The sequence below is a fragment of the Monomorium pharaonis genome, chromosome 6, assembly GCF_013373865.1.
Source record: "Monomorium pharaonis isolate MP-MQ-018 chromosome 6, ASM1337386v2, whole genome shotgun sequence".
Taxonomy (NCBI): Eukaryota; Metazoa; Arthropoda; class Insecta; order Hymenoptera; family Formicidae; genus Monomorium; species Monomorium pharaonis.
The window spans coordinates 2,740,392-2,762,043 of NC_050472.1; the positions used below are offsets into that span (position 1 = coordinate 2,740,392).

The window sequence follows — 21,652 nt, forward strand, 5'->3', positions numbered from 1 at the left end:
GATGACGACCCGAAGACCGGCGTCGGCGTGTTCAGTTCGGATTTCTCACCCGTACCTGCACGGTACTGCGCGTCATCCGTGCGTAGGGCACGGACGCGTTTAATCCCTTGTACTTGGATATATTCGCGATGATGTTCGGCAAGAAGACCGTTTGCCTCTTACCGAAATACATTCTCTCGATAACTTTAACTTTTTTCTGAAGGTATTGAAAGAGAACGAATAAACTCGTCGTGTATAAATGAGATATATTAGTCTGTTTCAATAATTTCAACTGATCTTAGTGGATGCTCTTGATGTTCTTAATGGACCTGTCATTGTTGTTACTGTTAAAAAAAAAAAAACCACAATACCATAAATATCCTGTCTCGTTAACGTTTTAACGTCTTAATTGTACAAGTCAATTTACAAATGATTCCTTACGATTATTTTTGTTATAATCAATTTATCAATTATATTAGATGTTACTCTCAAACTGTGAGAATGTTTGTATATATTATAAACGTCGGAAATGGAGCTTCTAAATACAAGGGTTTCCTGTGATGGCTACGCGATATTATCCTGTACAACTGATCTACATGACGCGCGATGCTTGCAGATGCGCCAGCTGCATCGGGGAGTCCGCGCGTGCACAATGGTTCCGGCATTCTGACGGATGGCAGTCCGGCAGCTCGACCTTCGGCTCCGGCGCCTCGAGTTCGATAAATCCGAGCTACTCGGGACACAAGAGAGAATCACCCTGGGATTCTCTGCCGTCCCTGAGACACGAGAATAGTCTCAACGACAGCGGTTACAAGTCCAACCGGACTGACTCACTCGAGCAAAGGTGAGGGAGGACAGATCCCTCATGCGCGGGGCCCCAAAAGTTATCGAATCGACGAGCTTCGGCCGCGGGAAATCTTCCTCGAAAAATCTCAACTCAAGTTCGAAAGATAGATTCTTTAATTGGATTTTACTTTTAGTTATATTATACATGTCCCCAAGCAACAATGTCTGTTTCTCTAGCTATAAGAAACCTAAAAGAAGGATGCAAGGAGATTATTATTAAAGTGTAGGGAAGGATGTCTGGAAGAAATTGCGAATTTTTAGTGCGAACACGAACGGCGATTGTACGATGAACGCAGGTGTAAAATATATTTATAAGTTTAATGATTATTTGTCGTTTTTTGAAGACTTCGATTACGCATAATCTCTGGCGAAGATAACAGGATGTCTAGCTTCGCTGCAGGAGAAATCGTTGGCAATTATTTTAATATTGAACATTTTCATAATTTCAATCGGTAACATTTTTCATATCACATTTATCATATAGGTAGCACAGATTCTTATTGCATTTAAAATAACAAATGTAGAATCATCTATTTTTAATTAATATAGCGATAGTTTTTTTTTTTTAACGAAAGTACGCAGTAAAAGTGTAGATATCCATAGCTTAAAGTTAAACGCTCTTTCGGCACAAAGCGTACTTGTACTTTAGTGTTCTTTTCTTATAGTTGACGTTCATTCGCTACCATCTACCTTTTGTTGCCCTATATTGTTCGCATTGTCTTCCATACTTTCATTGTACTCTGCGCTTCCTTCCTGCTTTTATCGCACATCTCGACTGGTCTCTGTACCATAACAAAAATGATTTTATTAATCTTAATATACTAATGACAGAAACGTAACTTTTGCATTATATCGCAAACATTAAGAAACATTCTTCGCTGATCGTGCGGTAAGATCCACTTTAATATAACTCAATCATTTGTATCTCATCATATAAATAGAGGAACACGCTCTGTATGCTAAAATAATTTAAAAATAATATTGTATGTATGTAACGTCAGAGATTACAGCTCTCTACTCTTTAATATTTTTATAAACCACAACCTGAAAATCAATTCACATTAAATTGTACACGCGCATAAGAAATTAGCTATGCAGGAAAGACCTGCAGATTAATTTTGTAACAATTAAAAGAAAAATATTTTCCATTATATTAAAATTATGTTTTAACTGAAAGAGATCGCGCAAAAGAGGAAAAGAGAAAGAGAGCGTGTCTGTAATTGAATGACATTTATCTCGTATGCTTTTGTGACGTTGCGTTATTCACAGTTGGATGTGTTGCATATTCCAGAGGTACTTTCGACAGACAGGACAGCGTCAGATCCGACTACATGTCCGACCGGGATGGCAGATACGGAATCGTTCAACAAGCCTCATTGGAGAGCACCGACTCGAGACTCTGCTACTTGACGTCTTCCGAAGTGAGTTATCCAAGCACTCGTTGACCTTATCAACCTGATACATCCAAGTGCCACTCGACGGTGCCTTTGTAGCATAGTTCATATTCATGCTATGTGCGGCTATGATACTGATGCGAAGGCCTACTTGAATGTCTTGCGTTGATGTCTTGCATGTCTAGAATATGTCCCCGCCAGTTCCGAATAATTCCACGCCTGCAGTTGACTACGAAGCTACGTTCTTAATTATTAATAAAGATTGTATTCTTTTAATTTACTTCGATAATCGATAATTGTGATTGCTGTAGGGATTAATACTTAATTCTGCACTTAAGAATCGTGGACATTCCACGTGTTAAATATTAAATCTAATTACGCGTATTCCAACATTAATTAAATATGAGATGGTAATGCACATCAATCATGGATTGTGATTATTGATTTAATTGAAAATATAGACTATATGAGTCAGTGTAAAGATGTGTATGCGTGTGTGTTTGTGTGTGTGTTTGTGTGTGTGTGTGAGTAAAATAAAGTAAAATACAATTTATAAAACTTATTTTTATTAAAATATTTATCAAAAAGCGTTACTGAAATAGATTTGAAATATAATTAATACTTCTCCAATTAATTATAATTACAACTTTTTACTTTATTCGGATTTTATTATGATTTATTTAAATAGTAATTGAATTATAAATAAAATCGTAAATTATATATATAATTATAATAAAATATCAGCTTCCTTTATTCTCTTTATTTATAACGAAAAAGTCGCTTCGTGTGAGTTTTACTGCTGCCTGGCTTTTCTCATCTCTCACTCCCGTTGCATGCGCACACAACACAAAACTTTACACAAAAGCGTATTTGCGACGTGGCGTGGACGCATTATTCTTAAAGCCCTTTGAGGAGATTCTTTTTCTCTCGCGCTCTTACCATCCATTTGTGATTTAAAATAGAGCGAAGTACCCGACTGTACTTGTGAAAGCTCAAATCGATGAGCGATGACGGCAACTGTTCCCGAAAGTAGCAAAACTACTTTAAAATCGCGGTAGATAAGAGGATATTTTGCAATAAAATAATTTATGCATTTTGTTTATTCGCTTCTACTTACAGTTTATTGTTTCACATTGAAATGAAAGAAATACGAGTTCTGCAAATCCCTTTGCGAATATATTTATAAATGAATACTGTCATAATCTCTTCTCGGTAATTCAAAGTTCCCATAAACATTAGTTCAATCATTAATCTTATTATTTTTTAATTGATTGTACCTATATGAAATAAAACTTATATTTCACAATTTTTTATTGATTAATATCTTTCAAATAGGTTTAATTGATCATGGAAATTTATATTTGGAAATTTTTTGATAAAATTTCGAATTTTTTACATTTCTCTGCCAAACTACGGTATTAATATATACACGAGTACATTCTACAAACGTTTGAGCAATGTGCCCTAGAAAAATACATTTCCTATTTCTAATAGTTACGAGAAATTGCGCAACTTTCGCAACTACCTCCGGTTGCACGAATTGCGCTCTCGTACTGGCCACGCCTATCATATAACGACGGCGTTACAAAAGAGGTCAGCGCGAATCGAGGAAACGGAAATGCGTTACGTACGTGTCGATAATCGCAAGCCGATGCCCGATTCGCGAACAATTCGGCAGAAAAACGATCGCGACAGCGCGGTCTATCACCGCGATCCATTTTCGTCTATTCATCTGTGATCGCGCGAACGGCTCTTGGGGGAGGCTGCAGTGCTAACGTAAATGCTTAAACTTTCGACGAGTGCATTGTGCGGGCGCATGATCCGTTCTTGTGTACGAAGGGCGTTTATATATGACCGACGAACATCGATAACCTACTGACCCTGTGTCTCGTCCTCGCGAGTCGCTTGAATCCGTCGCTAACGCAACCCCCTCACGGAGTAAGCACCCCTTGTCTCGTCTCGGTTGTTTTGCACCGTAAATAGAAACGTGTGTAGGTATATGGGTACAGAAGTGTGTATACATATATGCAGGCAGATACGTGGAGAGGTCGTGGAAGTTTGTGGGTGGAGTTCGTACGTGTGCGAGAATCTGAATGCGTTCTACCGCATACGTATACACGCGTATAAACACACCCCTTCTTGCCCATGTATTGGTATACACGTATTGGTATACCGCTGCGCGATGCCCATTACGAGAATCAACTCGCGGAGTAATGGAGATTCTGTTAGTGCACGTTTACACGAACGACGCTTTTACTCGACCAATTGTTAAACCGTAATTTTTGTATGCACTACTTTAGTCCATTACATTTTTTATACGTTGGTTATACATAAAAGAAGTATAATAAAATAATTTAAGAACATACACGACAAGCAAAACATATCTTTACTACATAAAATAATTTAATGAGCTTCAAAGTAAGAAATTATTCAAATTCTACATTACGTCTTAAATGCGAAGGAAAGTTTTTAACAAATTCTATTCTGGGAATACATCAGTTGCAGAAATCTAATTAAACTTATAGAGTGATTAAAGCCTTAAGATTTAATTTTATTTTGAGCCAATGCTCTGTACACTATAAAGGAATTTAAGAAACTCTATTCTAAGGGCTTATTTAAATTATACGTTACGTTTTAAACGCGAAGAAAAATTCTTAACAAATCCTACTCTAAGAATGTATTAGTAGCTTTCTCGAAATATAACTGAGGCTCCCGTAAAGGTCGGGGGCTTTTGCGGCTTGTCGTGTACAAAGATACGCGTCTAAGGGTTAATAGGTCGCGCCGAGATTAGCGGGCCGAGCTTGACGTACGAGAGTAAATAAGAATCGAGAATGCACCCCTGCACCATTGCACAAGTCGAGCAGCGGCCTGCGCCAACAGGTGCATGCGCAAACGCGCGCGCAAATCTTTCGTGACTTTGGCTCTTCTTCAGCCTCGTTTTTCGTCCCCGGTTCCCGTATCATGGTATCATGCCAATGATACCATGCGCAATTGAAAATCGAGAGGATCGTCGATCGACGCGGGGTGCGATCGACATTAGCAGATATTTATAATAGCAGGTCCCATTCGTTCTTCGGCACGTGCAAATCAGACGAACCGTGTTGTCCCGATATAAAAAGATGTTACGCTTCACGGCGCATACCGACGTTTCTTATCGCCTTTCACTGTGAGGAACTATGTCGTAAAATTCAATAAAACTTTACATCGCTCGCATGCGCGCCAACCCGTTATACATAATCCGCGCAGGATTATTTTTTAAACCCCTTCTCCCCCTCCCCCTCGATTCCCTTTGCGGCGAAAATGAAATACACGACGCTGAACGCGAATAGAATATCCAGGTATACGGATGATCGAATACAAGGACTTAACTCGTCGAATTGAACGTTAACTTTTTCTTTTTTTTAACTCCACTTTATCTTACTGAAAGACGGGAGTCTTAAGGAATATAATTATAATCTCATTTTTATTACGGGAAGTTCGAGAAAATACAGTTAAAGAGACAGGTATTGAAATTGATTTTACAAGACTGTGAAATTGTATGATAACGATCCTTCGCTACAGAAAATTGCGATAGATAAACGCGGGTCAGCGCTGCAGTTCTCTAAAGAGTTTTTCTTACATCGCTTGAAAGTCTTTACCGCCATCCTTGACGTTCGGAAATAAATTGGTCCAAGGACGCGGCCCCGGAAAAGTCGTCTCTCGAAGGGACAGCATTCGAGGAAACGGCAAAATTGACCTCGAATTTATTGAAATTCGTTGAATTCGTATCGGATATTCGTCATTGGGGCAGTGGTAACAATCATCGCGTAGCAACTTGGCTGTCAGCGTCGATCAGTGGAGCGCGTCGCGCATCCCCTCGCCTATCTCTGCCCTATGCATCCCCGGCGGGTGCATATCACCCCTTTCGCTCGTTTCGCCACCGAAGTGTAGCTCCCCACCTCACGTCGCGGGTACCACCACCGACGATATCCCAGTGCCAACCACCCTCCCCCTTCCACGGCATCCCTCCCTGCTATCGCTGCTTTCTGCGCGCCTCCTCGCCTCCGCTGGTTCCTGCAATCCCCCTTCGACCACCACAAGGACCGAGGTATTGATTCCCCTCGCGGTAGCAGCTCCTCTTCCCTGTTCTCCAACGGCAGTCCGGAGCGAAGCGCGTACGCGGCTGCGGACTTGGTGACATATCCGCGCGCAAGGAAAAGAGAGAAAGGGAAGGAGAGGAGGAACAAAGAAAGGAAACAGGGAAAGAAAGGGAGAAAGGAAAGAGGAAAAAAAAAATAAAGAGTTCCCCACATCCCGAAAAGTGTGTCTCGTTCGCGTTAAATTGATCGCGATCGGCGCCACATCGGCCGCGAGACTCGGAACCGATTCTGCCGTAGGCGGCGGTTGGCAAAGCCGTCCGCGACGATGACGGGGGTCCTTGGTCGCGAGCCCGCGTCGCGGTGCGACCCCGCGTGCAACGGGGCCCATCGATCGACGAGCGTATTTTGTTAGCGGCCTCGCATTATTAGCGAGAGCGAGCGAGCGAGCGGCGGGCGACCTCGTGGAGAACGCGACGCAGCTTCTCTCTCCCTCCCTCGCAGCTTCTTCACCACCGCGGCTTGCACCGCCGCCGGGGCGCGCTCGGAGAGTGCGGCGTCCGCCGATGCGCCGATGCGCGGGCGCCGAAAGTACACGGTCCCCGGACACGTCGGCAGCGGCGCCAACGGTTGTCGTCCGCCCGCTGGAGAACGCGGCGAGGAGAACCGCGTCTCCGCGTAAGCGACGCTCCCGGTCCCGTAAATCGCATCCGATCCGCCTTCGGCAACGAATCCTCGTCGTGGTCGTACCGCCCCTGCGGGGGACTCCATCGATCGTAAACGCTGGAATCTGTGCGAGATCGGATGCGAGATTGTAAACGTTCCACGATGGCGCGTCGGGAAGTGATGACAAAGTCCCCGGGGGATTCCCCGTGTTGATATGCAGATCGGAAGTGCAACTGTCGCTCGTCAGGACTTCCGGTGAATTTGAGAGGATTACGCTAGGTCAAAGGAAGATTGGTAATTTTTTTTGGAGATTGCGTGAAAGGGGGGTTTCACGACGACGAAATCTTCGCATCGCAATGCGGACCGGAAGTTAGAGTGCGCGGCAACGCGCTGATCGCTCTTTCTGGAACACTTGCGCGTATGAAATTCGATCGCACGTGCGAGGTTGGCGAAAAGCGGTCGCCGGTGCGCCTCGACGATGGGCACCATCGTCCACTAGGTACCTGGATCCTCTTCTCCCCTCGCGTCGCAACGATCATCTTGAAGCTTGATTTCCGCCGCAAGATGACTTCCGGTGAATCAAAAACAGGTCGATTGGCGGACTGATTCCGATGCTTGTACCGATATAAGAAGGATCTACGCGAGGGGGAAGACTTTATTGATATAGAGCGTGAGAGAAGATTATATCCCGATAAGAGAATAGGAATCAGATAAGGTGCTAGAGAATATATTCGAGAAAGGGAGATCAGTTAAAGATTGAAATAATATATTTGGGATAAAGTTGGAGAGATAAGATAAAGAGCGGGTGAGGGAGTGTGTGTACGATGGTTTACAGCGCATTTTTCCGCGAGAGAGGAGAAAATCGATGCTTTGAGAGGGCACCTATATAGCGATGCGTGGGAAAGGAGGGAAATCAGCTGGAGAGGAGCGAGGATCAACATTCAGAGAGTATATCTATACGTACACTTAAGCACAGAGCGAGAGAGTATTTTTCTATGGATAGTTCGTTTCTATTATATAAGCGAGAAAGAGAGACAGATAGAAAATATTCATATATCCCCCGTCGCGAGAAGGCGGGAGTTGGAGTGGCGTCGTCCACGATCGTCCATCCGTCGGCGACGATACCTCCTGCTGCGCGCTTCTTACTTGGGGCCGAACTCTCGAGAAATTCTCGAGGATTCTAATGGAATTCCTCTACGTATAAGTACCTGCGAACACCCGCGGCGGGTCTTCTTCGGGCGTCATTGCCCAACACTATAGATTCTCAAGATTATAGCTAGAGTAGAACTGTAGATCGTTAAAGTTGTCGTTAAAGAGTCTCTCTAAGACGTGATTGATTTTAACAGTGCAAAAGACGTTTGCCTTAAAATAGAGGACTTTATTGATAAGTTCGAGGGGAGATTTCTCCAGATATAAACCTATCGTGAACTTGACGAGTCCGAGTGAACCCGATGAACCCGAATTGACGGCAACTGTTCCACTGTCGTTTCCGGAATGTGCACTGATTGTTTATATTTTATTTGGCGCGCGCGCGCATTTCTGATCAGCGCTCCGGTTGAATATTGGAATGTCTGCGAATAACAATTCTAGCAGAACAGCTGCAGGCAAATACAATATTCAATTGCGAAAGAGATTTTAAAGGAGGACGTCGACTTGAACTTCGAGGTTTATTAAGATCGTGAAAATATAAAAGCGTTTCTCGAGGCGACACACCATCGAGCTTACACACCGAGCGACAATCGATCGTACGAGAATATCTCATCGAGCCACGTGGATATTTTCTTCTGCCGTCCGCGAGACAATAATGATACCACCGGAGGAGGAACTGGATACCGTGGCCGACGGGGAGGCCGTTTCGCACAGCAATCGGGAACCCGAGGATCGTCCCATACGACGGTCATCCCTGTTCTCCTAGGCACCACCACCAACCGCGGGTTCCGCGTCTCTTCCTCGTTCATTCACCGCTAACAGCGAACGACGAATGATGGTAGAGCCGAGATGGTCGATCAAGTGTACGAATAGCACCCTGGACTTGCTGGACCCGAGCGACGATTGCTATACGGATCTGAAGACGCAGCATCGGCGACGTTGCTGGAAGTATTTTTGCTGGTGCCGCAGGCACACGATCAGCGTGATATGCATTAACGAGACGCGCAAGCTGTACTGGTTCAATTGCCGGAACGTGCAGGAGAAGGTTACGTACGGTTCAGGCGAGGGGTACTACCACAAATTACTGCGGCTGGTGAACGGCGCGTTGAACGCCTGGGCGCAGCGCTACATCGACGGCCTGAGCGTGGCACGTCGTGAGATTATGTTGAGGATCAACGGCAGCGCGGAGAACAACATGAAGCTGCTAAAGGAGGGCTGCTACTGCCACTACCATCCGCACATGACGGCGGATGCGTGCAACGCCGACTTTCTCAGAAGAGTCGTAAGTTTCTGGGCCGACGAGAGCCTCAGGGGGATACGCGAGAGGCTCCGCGGCATGATGAATATTACGAAAAAGGTAGAGGACACGAATCGCGAATCTCTATATATCTCTTCTGGAAGGAATGTTTCTCTCGATATTGTTTATGTCCCCGAATATATATATATATATATGTGTGTGTGTGTGTGTATATGTATGTACATATATACGCATAGATATATGTTTTCCCCGGTATTGCAACGATCCGGTATTGCACCAGGGTCCCGTATTATTGGCATGCGCTTCGGCCAAGGAAGCAAGGATAGAAAAGACATATGTGAATCAAGCCCGACTACGCCGTTTCCGTTGGACTTTCGTTCGTCGACCCCCTGGACTACTCGCACTCATTATCGCACTTGATAGCATCTCATTTTCATCTCGTCATCGCATTAATACGTACAAACTGGAAAAGAATCATGCGTCACTAAAAAAGCGTCACACATTTACGTTGAGAATATCGAGGAAGAGTCTTTAAACGCGATTTAAAAAAGCGAAAATAACGAGGGGATGGACAGCGAAAGCAGTGGAATTATTAGACGGAGCACTTTGCATTTGCAAGACGCGGCTGTCTTTTTTTTTTGCTGTGTAACACGAGTATAAAAGTAGAGTATTTTGGCATGTATACGCCCGCGCGTTAGCTCTTGAAAGCTGACAAGCTCTTTTTGCGCAATTAAAAGGGTTCGTAAACGAGTCTCGCTGAAGCTGCGTCGTACTAGTTGCCACCTTCGAGTAGCATGCGCTGAGTAAAGCTATAAGATTTCTTTGCATCTCCACTGCCAATTATTAGTAATGCAAATGTCCCTCTTCTTTAATACCTTTTTCATATTTTTTCGTAGTAATTGCCTGAATAATAATATTAATTAATTCATAACTGATTATTATTAATGAGAAAAGTTAACACAATTATATGTAATAAAACACAAACAATAATTTCAATAAATTGCATTAAATAATTTAAAAATCTTTAAATATAGTTTTTAACGAATTAATAGAGTTTCGAAATTAATATATACATATATGTATTGTAAATAGTAGCATATACATATACATATAATCAATGTTTGAACTTCCTAATGTGCACTTTAGGTAGAGAGAAAAACTCAATAAATTGTGTACATATAAAGCATCCTGTCATTGTCAGTAATCCACTAGATCCCATACGGTATAGGACGTCTAAAATCGGAATATAAGTTAAGCATTTTAAGATGTTATTAAGTTTAAGAACATCGTAATCTAAAAGATATCTTAATAACATCTGTAAGACGTTTTACAATTTTAGACGTGCGTATTATTTGGAATCTTACCTTTGCATAAAATCATTCTTTATCACTCTATTTTACGTACAACACATTTTTTTCTTACGCACATTTTCTCTTCTTTATACATGTGACACACTTTTCATACATACGGGCGACTCTATGTCAAAATTATGATACATTAATTGCAAAAAAAAACCTTATATAAATTTATATAATTTATATATCTTTCCCTATAAAACGCAAGAAATATAAAAGGAGAGAATTGGAACAAAAAATAATCGATTACCTGCTGTCTAATTTGACACAGAGTTGTCCGTATTTGTCTCGATTTTCACAGTGACAAGCGCGTTTATCGCGGCTAAAGATAAAGCCTGACATATTTTCCAGATGTCGGACGATGATAGGATGTCACTCACCACCGCCGTTAGCGACGATGATGATGGCGAGAGTGCTATAAATTCGCCCTATCGGAAGCAGACCGGCACGGCTGCAGCTTCGTTTAATTGCACCGGTGCAGTTCGGAAGGCAGGGTACGTCTTTCGTACTTTATTCTTCATAAAAATAACGAGCCTTGAGAATCTATATATAGATTTCTCGCATAACGTTGACATAGATATACGAAGGCCAACGAAGAAGAATCTTAGTTTTTTTTTCAATTTATGATATGTATGATTGTTTAAATTTATAACAAATGGATTTTTATGTAACAAATATTTGTTATTATTTATGATATTTGATTAAAATCTGATAATCTCGAAACTAATTAAATCCGATGCAAAACAAGCGAAAACAATAGAGATAACAATAAACTTCATATAAAATTACTTTTTAATATAATTTCAATGCAAAATACAAATTGCAAATTTAATATTACAAATTTAAAGAGAAACATGCAAGAGAGAAATGAGGTAACGGCAATATTTCGGAATTTCTAGATTTCTCAGTGTGAAGAAATGGTTGTTGCGCAAGAAGCATCAGATCGAGCTGGCCAAGAAGAGAGGCTGGAGGGGTTATTGGGTCTGTTTGAAGGGCACCACGCTCCTCTTCTATCCCTGTGATTCGCAGGAGAGTAGGGCCATGGAGGCCGCACCTAAACACCTGATCATCGTCGACGGTGCGATTATGCAGCCGATTCCCGAACACCCGAAGAAGGATTACATATTTTGCCTGAGCACCGCGTTCGGGGACGCCTATCTATTCCAGGTGAGAGAGTTTTAACTTGTCGTTATCCGTTTATTGAAAAAATACGGCGAACTGTCAAGAAAAATATTTAACTTGCAAATGTACACGAAAAAGATTTTTCCATAATGAAACGTTCCTTACATTTTTTAAAACTTTTAATAGTTGAGACTTAAATAAATCAAAATGCGAGAAGTGAAAACTAAATTTACATAACCGGCATAATTCGCATAGCTCGTACACAGTTTTGCCATTTTTATACACAAACTTCTTAATCGTCAAATATTATCGGAAACAGTCTTACGCCAATTTAACTTGAAGTAAAACTGTTATAGAAAGTACACAATTATTGGAAAGCTGGACGGAAGGAGGGGAGAGCATTATGCCGGCTCAGTTTTGATCCTCACACTTTGATAGCCCTCTGGAGTGCATTAACCGCGCAAATCGCTAACTAGGTGTATTTAATTAACCCCGTCTCACGAACTCGTTCCTCGGTCACGCAACACATGGCAAACTTTTAATAGCCCGCTGCCGCTACTTATAAAAGCTTGCCGCGACTTTAAATCACTCGGAAGCGTGAGCGACGTCGCGGGCGACTATCGATCAGCTTGCGAAGTTTTCTTCCCCTTCACCCCTCGATGGGAGGTGGAAAATCGAGGGCTCGAATTCTAGCTCGCGGGAGAAACATGATGTGTTCGCTTTGTGTTTTTAGGCGCCGTGTCAAGTGGAGCTGGAGAACTGGGTGAATAGTATTCATTCGGCATGCGCTGCCGCGTTCGCGCGTCACCGCGGCAAGACTGGCACGCTGCATCTGCTGCAGGAGGAGATCTTCCGTCTGGAAAAGGCGATCGAGTCGGTACGTGGATAGAATACGAGTTGATTGACATAATTTCGCTAAGCTCAGTCGAAAGTATCGAGAGGTATAAATAAAAAGGAGCTTATGCATGAGGAGAAAGAATCGCCGGATCAGAGAAGAATTCTTGCAATCATTTTATTATCAATTTATCAAACTTGACAAGAAATGTTACAAGTTTTTAATAGAGTTTTGAATATTCTTAATCACGCTATGTACTTATATTTTCAAACTTGATGTAATTCGTAGTGAAAAAAGAGATAGGAAAAAGAAGAGAAATACTTTCTTTTTCTCTTTTTTTCTCTCTAATCATATTGACTACTTACAGGATCACAAGATGAAGCACATGGCAGATCTTCAGCAATCAGTGGTTTCCGACGTCGACACTAAACAGCAGATCAACAATCAAATAGTACAGTGGGAGGAGAATCTGGAGCGGCTCCACTGTGAGCAATTCCGCTTGCGGTGCTACATGGCCAGTTTGCAGAGTGGCGAACTGCCCAATCCGAAGGTAAGTTGAAACGCTAACAAACTTCGGTGAAACGTCAGCACCAAATATAGAATAATTTTAACGTTTCATAGATCAGTCAAAAGATACCGCACCGTTTTTAATTGCTTTGGACTAGATACAATTTATTTATTTTTGCTTTAACAAAGAAAAATCATTGAATTTATACACGATTTATATATGATTATTCAATAATATTTCTGTCATAACGCATAATAATATTTTCTCGTGCATAATTATAATTTTAAAAAATTGTTATTTCTATTGATATGAATAATGACAGAAAATACTTTAAACGTCTATGAGAATGTATGTAACGTCGTATTTTTTTTTATTTAACGAATCACAACGAATTTATATGAAAATCAATATTACATAAATATTTCATTCGTAACATTTTTTAATCTTCCTAATTAATCTAAGCTTGTGCATAATGAGCTTTGCCTTCGTGCAAGCGTTGCTGTATCTCGATAAAGAATTTGTGTCGTCAACCTGATTCTATTTTGCTGCATATATATATATATATATACAGGCGTTTTTGTTGTCGAATGCGACGATGCGGAACAGGCGTATTACGGTCAATTCCAAATCGCAATCGAACGGAACGGCGTGATTTGACCGTGAGCCTTCGCTGTTTTCATGGAAAAGCCGATTTTCCCTCGACTTCTCGCCGGTAAACAATATTACGCGCTGTAATCTCTCTGCGTGACGGGTCGCTGCAATTGCCTGAAAAAAAATTGTCTCCCTCGCCCGCGGCGCACACGCAATCAGGATTCGTTAGAGGTCCATCTGCGTCGCGCTCATCTAATTTGCGCCATTCGTTATGAGTGATATCGATCGTTGAAAAGGAAAGAGAGATGGTAATCAGGCAACATTCAGCAAATGCACATTTTCACGATCGTTCAGTCAAGTGATTTTAATGACAGCGATTTATAATCAGCAAATGAAAATTGTATTAAAATGTGCAACATTTTATTTATAAAAATACAGTTTTTACGGTTCTTTACCCCCCCCCCTTTTTTTGAAAAGACACATTTCTCCGAATTATAAGAATGACAATTAATGATTTCGAATTATTTCGCAATGTTTTATTATCTGAGTGAGAAGTCTTCTAAAGCTGTAAATTTATAAGTTCCATTGTTTTTCGAAAATATCCCGAAAATACATATTTTACTGAAATTGTAATGAATGAAAAATTATTAAATAAACTCTGTATTCTCGTTTCTTCTTCAGAGTCTATTGACGCACGTGTCTCGCGCCACGAAGCAAACTCTAAACAAGCTGGGCGTGTTCACGGTGTCGTCCTTCCACGCGTTTATCTGCGCGCGTAGCCCGTCCCTGCTAAATAATTTATTGGCGGGTCGCGGTGCAACGAAGAGACGACCGCCGCTGTTGTCAAGATCGAACAGCGGCTCCAGCAGACGCTCGCTGCAAATCTCGTCCAGGGACGAGGAAAAGAGCGTGAAGGTGTCCGTGCCGGAAAATCAGGTACGATCGTCAGGACATCGGGTGAGTTGATCGAAATTCTATGCTTCCGCTTATGCTTAGAGTGTGTTAAGGATAAGGCGAGCGCGATCCGGCGTTTCCCGTTTGTTGTTTCAGCTGGTTTCGGTGTTCCTGCGTGACGCCATGACCGTGGAGGAGTTCCTGGCGAGCGCGTGCACCAGAAAGAATCTCAATCCGATGGAGCATTTCGTGCGCGTCAAGAAGCGCCGAGATATGGAGGACCACAATTATTTTGTGCCACATAGGACTGATTTGATAGAAACCTATGTAAGTTTGACGAATCTAAGTGTGTTGAATTTGAGGATAGGAAATTGTAATAAAGAGATGTTATACAAGAGATGTCGATGCTTTACTTTCGAATAAAAGTAATGAAAAATAATTATATTTGATTCTGAAAGTTAAATCCTGAAAATTTTTAAGAACAGCAATTTATAATAGAATTAAATATGTACAAATAATTGAAATAAAAAATATACAAGGACAAAATAAAAGATAAACGAAAAATCTATTTTAAGATATATACATATAATTTTTTAAAATAATGAAATAAATTAAATAGAAAATAATGTTTGTTAAAGAAGATTATTATTTTCCGTTTTTAAAAAGTGATTTATTTTTATAAATGATTAAAGCTACTGTAATTTTTAATAACGATATTTATACCGAAAATTTAATATAACTTTTTTGCCGCACGCAGTTGCATACGCATGAAGTCGTGGAAGTCTGTGCCAAGATTTTATATCAAGTGGAATTGCAAAGAAATACTTTAGAACAAATGTGGGGTTTCTCCGTCGAGGCGGAGCTTATAGAAAACTCCGATAGGCAGGACGAGCTCTGCTGCTACGTTAGTAGAGTGGAAGATAAGAGCGTCGCCATGCAAAATGGTAAGCACCCTTTATCTAGGACAATATCTAACTAAAATAAACGTCCCTCGAGCGCAACAATTAAAAGTTTCGATCGTCACAAGGTCTTTTTATTTCTCATTATTTATTAGCGATATTTTTTTGTTACTGTTAGTTTTTATTTTAATTAAGTGCTGTTAATTTTTAACTAGCCAATCTTATTATGTGGAAAAATTTCAAAGTAATATATTAAATTTCTTTAGTTTTTACTCTAACATGAAAAAGATTAGGAAATAAATTTTTAAGTTAATTTGATAAGTTTGTATTATGTTAATATAATACATTAAAACGACATTAAAGTAATGAAAATAGTATTGTATCGTAAGTTGAACATCTCAACTTGTTTCTCTAATCTCGATGTAGTTTCTTGCGGATCTTAGAAGATGACTCACGCCGAGGTTCGACCGTTATTAATTTTTTTAGACCTGGCGTCGGCGCCAGGACGTGCAAGGACGCCATTGAAAAATCATCGATTTTTCGCGCCTCATTGCTCGTCGAGCAGAGTCTCGTGCTTATGGTTAAATGAAGTGCATATAATGCGTTTAAAAAAAGAAATATGTATATTATACGTATGTGTACGTGTACTGAGTACGTGCGCTGAGAGTGGGACGATCTTCGGGCCGCAGGCGCGAACGAATCAGAATGACATTTAGCGCCGCCTTTCCGTAAATCGTGTCTAAATTTGTCGAGCAGCTTGTTAAGCACGATCGAAGGGAGCGACTTATTATAGTTGTGAAAGATACCGAGCCGTGCGGTTGATCATCTTCGCAAACGCATCGTGAGGCAGACGTGAAGAATGTCAGTCGGAACCGAAAGTTACTTATACTACTTGAAATTGTAAAACACTAATCAGAATCGCGTCAGTTAACTTTTATTTTATTACGTGTCAAAATTTTAAGCTTACGAGAGTATTAGTGATAAAAATATTATACTTGGACGATCTATGAAATAAAAATTTTTATAACGCAATTTATCAAACATTTTATTATTTGCAAATATTTTTTTTCAACACAATCCTCGTTAAAGAGAGAGAGTAAATTTTTATGTGGTGATTCTTTTCTTTCAGGAATCATTAAAGGCGATGAGATTATGGTAATCAACGGCGCTATCGTGAGTGACCTGGATATGATGTACTTGGAGAGCGTTCTTCAGGAGGAGGTAGGTCTCTGCATGATGATGCGATCCTCCAGAACGGAGCCACCCGATCTTACGGGCATTATGCGTGTCACTGATGACATAATCGAGAGTCTGGTCTGCCCGCCGCCGCCCACTGATCCGCCAGTAATTAGCGAAGAAATGATTTCCGGTCTGATTGTGCCAGCACCTGGATGGAGTAAGTTCTTTTATTGTTTTTTTCTCAGAAATCGTTTCATTACGGACTCTTTCTATCACTGCTACTATTAAACATTATATTTCTGAACAATGAGCTTGTTAAATGAATGAGACGTGTATAGGGCACGGGAGAAAGTATAGATTTATGACGAGAGAAACACGTTGCTCTGGAAATGTGGGATTATCTGGGATACATATCAAGACAAATTTTTCGAAAAAAAAAAAAAAATTAATATAATTTCTATATCGCAAACTTTCGTGCATTATCAGTAAAGCAAATTTTATTTTGCTGACGCAGGTAAGGAGAATTTAATGCAGGAATGTTCGACGGGTCATATGGATAACAAGCAGGCCTCGCGTACAAACTCCTTCGAGATCGAAAATCTTTTGAAGACTGCCGAGCAAGTGACAGGGATCTGTCGTTCTCCAGGTGAGACTAGAAAGTCAAGTCCCACCGGAAGTGTTGTCAGTTCTCATTCGCAAGCTCTCACACCGAGCCGGCAGCTAAGCGACGCTGAGAAGCTAAAAAAAGTGATTTTAGAACTGATTGAGACTGAACGAACTTATGTAAAGGTAATAATGATTGAATATTGTTATAGATTTTGATAATGAATTTTATACTATATATATATATATATATATATATACATATACACAGATCAATTAAGCGATAACGGCTAATAAATTTCTTCCCATTTATGTTTACAGAATTTAAATAATTTGCTGGAGAACTACTTGGAACCCCTTAAACGCGAGACCTTCCTGTCAAACGCGGAGATTAATGCATTGTTTGGTAATATCCAGGAAATCGTCACATTTCAACGACAGTTCCTGCAGAATCTCGATCACGCTATCGAGATGGAGGCCGATTTCAACAGCTTTGACCATCCGAGTCAATTTAAGGTACGTGCCTTTGTTCCATATCTAATTACATAACTTACAAATCGATTATTTATTTAACAGTTAATTATAACCTGATAGAAGCAAAATAGTGTTTTATAAGTAAGAAAATTAAGACAAAAAATTATTTGTTTCTATTATACTTTAAAAGCGATTTATAATTTAAATATTTATATAATCATTACGTGAAATAATAAATATTACAGTTATTATTTACAAGTATTTTTAAATCTTTTTTCGCATTTTTCAAGACATAAAAAACGGAATTCATATAATGACTCTCATAGTAAAACTCATTTCGCTTCTTATGGTTGTTACAGGGAGTTCTGTTTTCCATTGGAAGTGCCTTCTTATATTACGTAAATCACTTCAAGCTCTATAGCTCGTTTTGTGCCAGTCACTCGAAGGCTCAGAAAGTTTTACATCCAAGTAAGTTCCCTCTAGAAATACTCTCATCTTTTTTTCGCGACCTTCGTTTCCTCGTCCACGTCAACGCGTCTGATCCTTAGCAATCGATAATTCATTCGCCGGGAATAACTGTCCAGCCTCAATCGTTACTCTCTATAAGCGCATTGTTCCCGGAAAGTTCTTCGATTAAATTATTCGTGTCACCTTCCGCGAGTGGGTGATATTTTTGCAATCGCCAAAGGTCATTAAGCATTCAAAGAGATTGCTCTGTCACGTTTCACGGCATACATTTATTATTCCGCGAATTTTATTTCACATCTTCTAAAAATTTAAAACGTTATAATTAAAGCATCGCTTTATTCTTTCAACTTTCGAATGTAATATTTTTATGAAATGTCCTAGAATTTTAATTCTAATGACGGAAAGCTGGACGAATCTTTTTTTTTCTTTTCGTGCAAATTGCGTTTCATATAATTACAACGAAACGAAGCAATCTCCTGATAATTATCGGAGATAATCGAAAACTTTCAGACGAGGGAAATCAAGCTTTACAAGAGTTCCTGCAAGCAAGGAATCCCCGGCAGCAACACTCGTCGACCTTAGAATCATACTTGATAAAACCTATACAAAGAATACTCAAGTATCCGCTGCTATTGCAGCAGCTTAGGAATCTCACCGATGAACGAAGCGAAGAACACCAACACTTAATCGGTAATTAGCGCGACGCTATGCGACTGCAACAAACGATTTAAGATTCCATCAGGAGTTTAATGGCAAACACGTAAATTGCAGAGGCGCTCAAGGGCATGGAAAAGGTGGCGGAGCACATAAACGAGATGCAGAGAATTCACGAAGAGTATGGTGCTATTTTCGATCACCTGTTCAGGCAACACCAAAAATCCTGCAAACAGGTAGGTCAATCTCTAGCTTTGTTTAAAAAAGGAAAACACAACAAACGTTGTATTGTAATTTATTTATTCGAAAATTAATAAAGCAATCGTAATTTTTAATTATAGTTGCATATTTAATAAATAACAATTTTATAATTAAAGCTTACAAGTTTATTTTTTAATTTAAGAAAATACAAGAATTTTTCAGCTTTTTTCAATTGCTGTTGCTAAATTTTACATTACATTTGAAATTCTTTGACTTTTGTTATTTTATATACTTTTTAAAATTTAAATTATAAAATGCAAAATAATTTTAAAATATTATTGATTAACACATTAATTTTCCGGCAGCCGATTGACTTAAGTCCAGGTGATCTTTTGTACTACGGCGGTGTCGAGTGGCTCAATATTTCCGACTTTCTTGGCAAGATAAAGAAAGGTCTCGAGCTACACGCAATGTGCTTTGTATTTAAATCGGCCGTCGTGTTCCTATGCAAGGAAAGATTGAGACAGAAAAAGAAGCTCATGGTCAGTGTTTATATGACCCATTTCTCCATATTGATTCTCGCAAACGCTTCTGATACTCAAGAGGCCGTCGTATCTATATTTTTCTTTTCAGGGAGTTTCGACGAAGGCTAACTCAAGCGAGGTGGAGATCATCCGTTACCAGGTGCTAATCCCGGTGACAGAAGTCCAGGTCAGGGCCAGTTCCGCCAAGGATATGGAGTCCCACTTTTTGTGGGAATTGATTCATCTAAGAAGTCAATTACAGAGAAGATCGGAGAAAGTATACGTACTCTCCAACAGGTATTTTTCTAAATCAAACCAAACAAATTTTTTTTTAACCAAAACAGATATTTTTTATATCGATTGGTTAATTATTAAACTGACAGATCTAAAATAAACTAAATGAAAAAAAAATGAGAACCGAACCAATAAACTTCCTAAAAAAATTAATTATCTCTAGATTTATTAAATTTAATAGTAAAATGTAACACAGCTTAACCTATATTCGTGGCAATTAATCACCGTGATTGCACTTGACTGCAATTAATTACGCTGTTAACACAATTGTATTCCGACTATTAATCTAATAAGAAGATTAACAAGAGATATTGTTAGATTGGAAATAAATTGCAACTAAATTAATTCATGTTTTGTTTAACCAGTTGAACTATGCTCTAATTAAATTTTCTTTATATTTTGCAATTCAATTCTACATTTGTTTTTCAGTTTTAAAAATTATATTTGTATACAGTGCTTTTTTTTCTAAAAATATTTGCCACCGACAGTACCACCGATTATATACAGATTTTGAATACATTCTGGATTGAAAGACTGTTTCTTTTTTTTTAATTATAATTTTTTATTAAGATACAAATAATTGAACTAAGGCGATCTTCTTATCTCACGTTGCCTCAAATTTTCTCTTACATAGTACGACGGAATTCCGTAACGCGTTCTTGAAGACAATCCGGCAAATCATTCGTGAGTCAGTGAGAAATATGAGCATACCATCGACAAAGCAGAATTTGGGCCAGGCGCCAATGTCGATGGCACCGCGAATGTCGACCGGGCATGTAGAAAAGTACAACAAGCAGAGCGGCCAGGCACAGAACGGAAACGGCGCGACAGGCACTCTCTCGAAGAAGGCGATGAAGCAACAGCTGTTGTCCAGTTCGCACAAGCGCAAATACAGCCATTCGAAGCAGCCGGTAGAGCACGAGAGTTCGGAAGATAAGGATCAGGAGGATGTGGTCCCCCAGCAGCAAACATTCCGCTCCAGGAGTAAGACCATAAGCGACACTTCCGGTAAGATAAAACATCCGCTTAACGAAGTTTTAATTTTTGTCTTGCTTTGAGTCTTAATAATTAACAAAATGTTTCTTTACACATAGTGATTCTAATATGTTAAATGTTCTAATAAATCAGATTTTTTATATTAGCTAAATTAAATTATAATCAGTTTTAATTAAGTTTATATCATAATTAATTTAAGAACTTGTTGCTTTATTAGAATTAATTATTGAATAAAATATTGAAAACTTTATAAGATAACAAAAAAGATAATAAAACAAATAGCTCGATATAATAAATATCATTATTAATGAATTGTTCAACGTATTATTGTCTTGTTTTATCTTTAACAGATATAAAAGTAGAGATGGATTCGGGTACAAAGTCGGAAGGGGAGGAAGACTCGCAAGTTTTTTTAGGCGAAAAGAAAACGAATCTCGGTCGCACACCTAATCATCTGACGCTGAGCACCACGTCGACTATCTCGGCGGGGAGTACTGGCAGCCAGGCTAGATTGATCCAGTCTTCCCATCAGCCTGAGAACTATCAACCTATTACCGTCAAGGAGCTTGGTGAGTGTCGTCAACTTTTTTACGTCTACCAAATTTACATCAATATTGTTAATTTAATTATTAATTTTTCGAATTTTGTTTTAATTAATATTTATTCAAAATTACATATATTTTTATA

The 21,652-nt window shown here is 39.7% G+C and overlaps 1 protein-coding gene across 12 annotated transcripts in view; it reads left to right on the forward strand.

The window, feature by feature from the left end:
• The window catches only part of LOC105837530, a 47,124-nt gene that overhangs the window by 17,509 nt on the left and 7,963 nt on the right, over positions 1–21,652 (forward strand). For 9 of the 12 annotated variants that reach the window (XM_036288620.1, XM_012682393.3, XM_012682395.3 and 6 more), the window contains 19 exons: positions 596–823; positions 2,117–2,246; positions 11,075–11,217; positions 11,623–11,890; positions 12,579–12,722; positions 13,048–13,230; positions 14,461–14,736; positions 14,830–15,000; positions 15,431–15,617; positions 16,702–16,968; positions 17,266–17,540; positions 17,676–17,870; positions 18,188–18,296; positions 18,807–18,986; positions 19,068–19,186; positions 19,517–19,693; positions 19,785–19,972; positions 20,604–20,977; positions 21,316–21,534. In XM_036288620.1, the coding sequence (XP_036144513.1) occupies positions 596–823; positions 2,117–2,246; positions 11,075–11,217; positions 11,623–11,890; positions 12,579–12,722; positions 13,048–13,230; positions 14,461–14,736; positions 14,830–15,000; positions 15,431–15,617; positions 16,702–16,968; positions 17,266–17,540; positions 17,676–17,870; positions 18,188–18,296; positions 18,807–18,986; positions 19,068–19,186; positions 19,517–19,693; positions 19,785–19,972; positions 20,604–20,977; positions 21,316–21,534 (3,833 nt within the window). The remainder of the gene's footprint in view (positions 1–595; positions 824–2,116; positions 2,247–11,074; positions 11,218–11,622; positions 11,891–12,578; positions 12,723–13,047; positions 13,231–14,460; positions 14,737–14,829; positions 15,001–15,430; positions 15,618–16,701; positions 16,969–17,265; positions 17,541–17,675; positions 17,871–18,187; positions 18,297–18,806; positions 18,987–19,067; positions 19,187–19,516; positions 19,694–19,784; positions 19,973–20,603; positions 20,978–21,315; positions 21,535–21,652) is intronic. The other 3 variants (XM_012682397.3, XM_012682391.3, XM_036288625.1) reach the window with 2 other exon arrangements.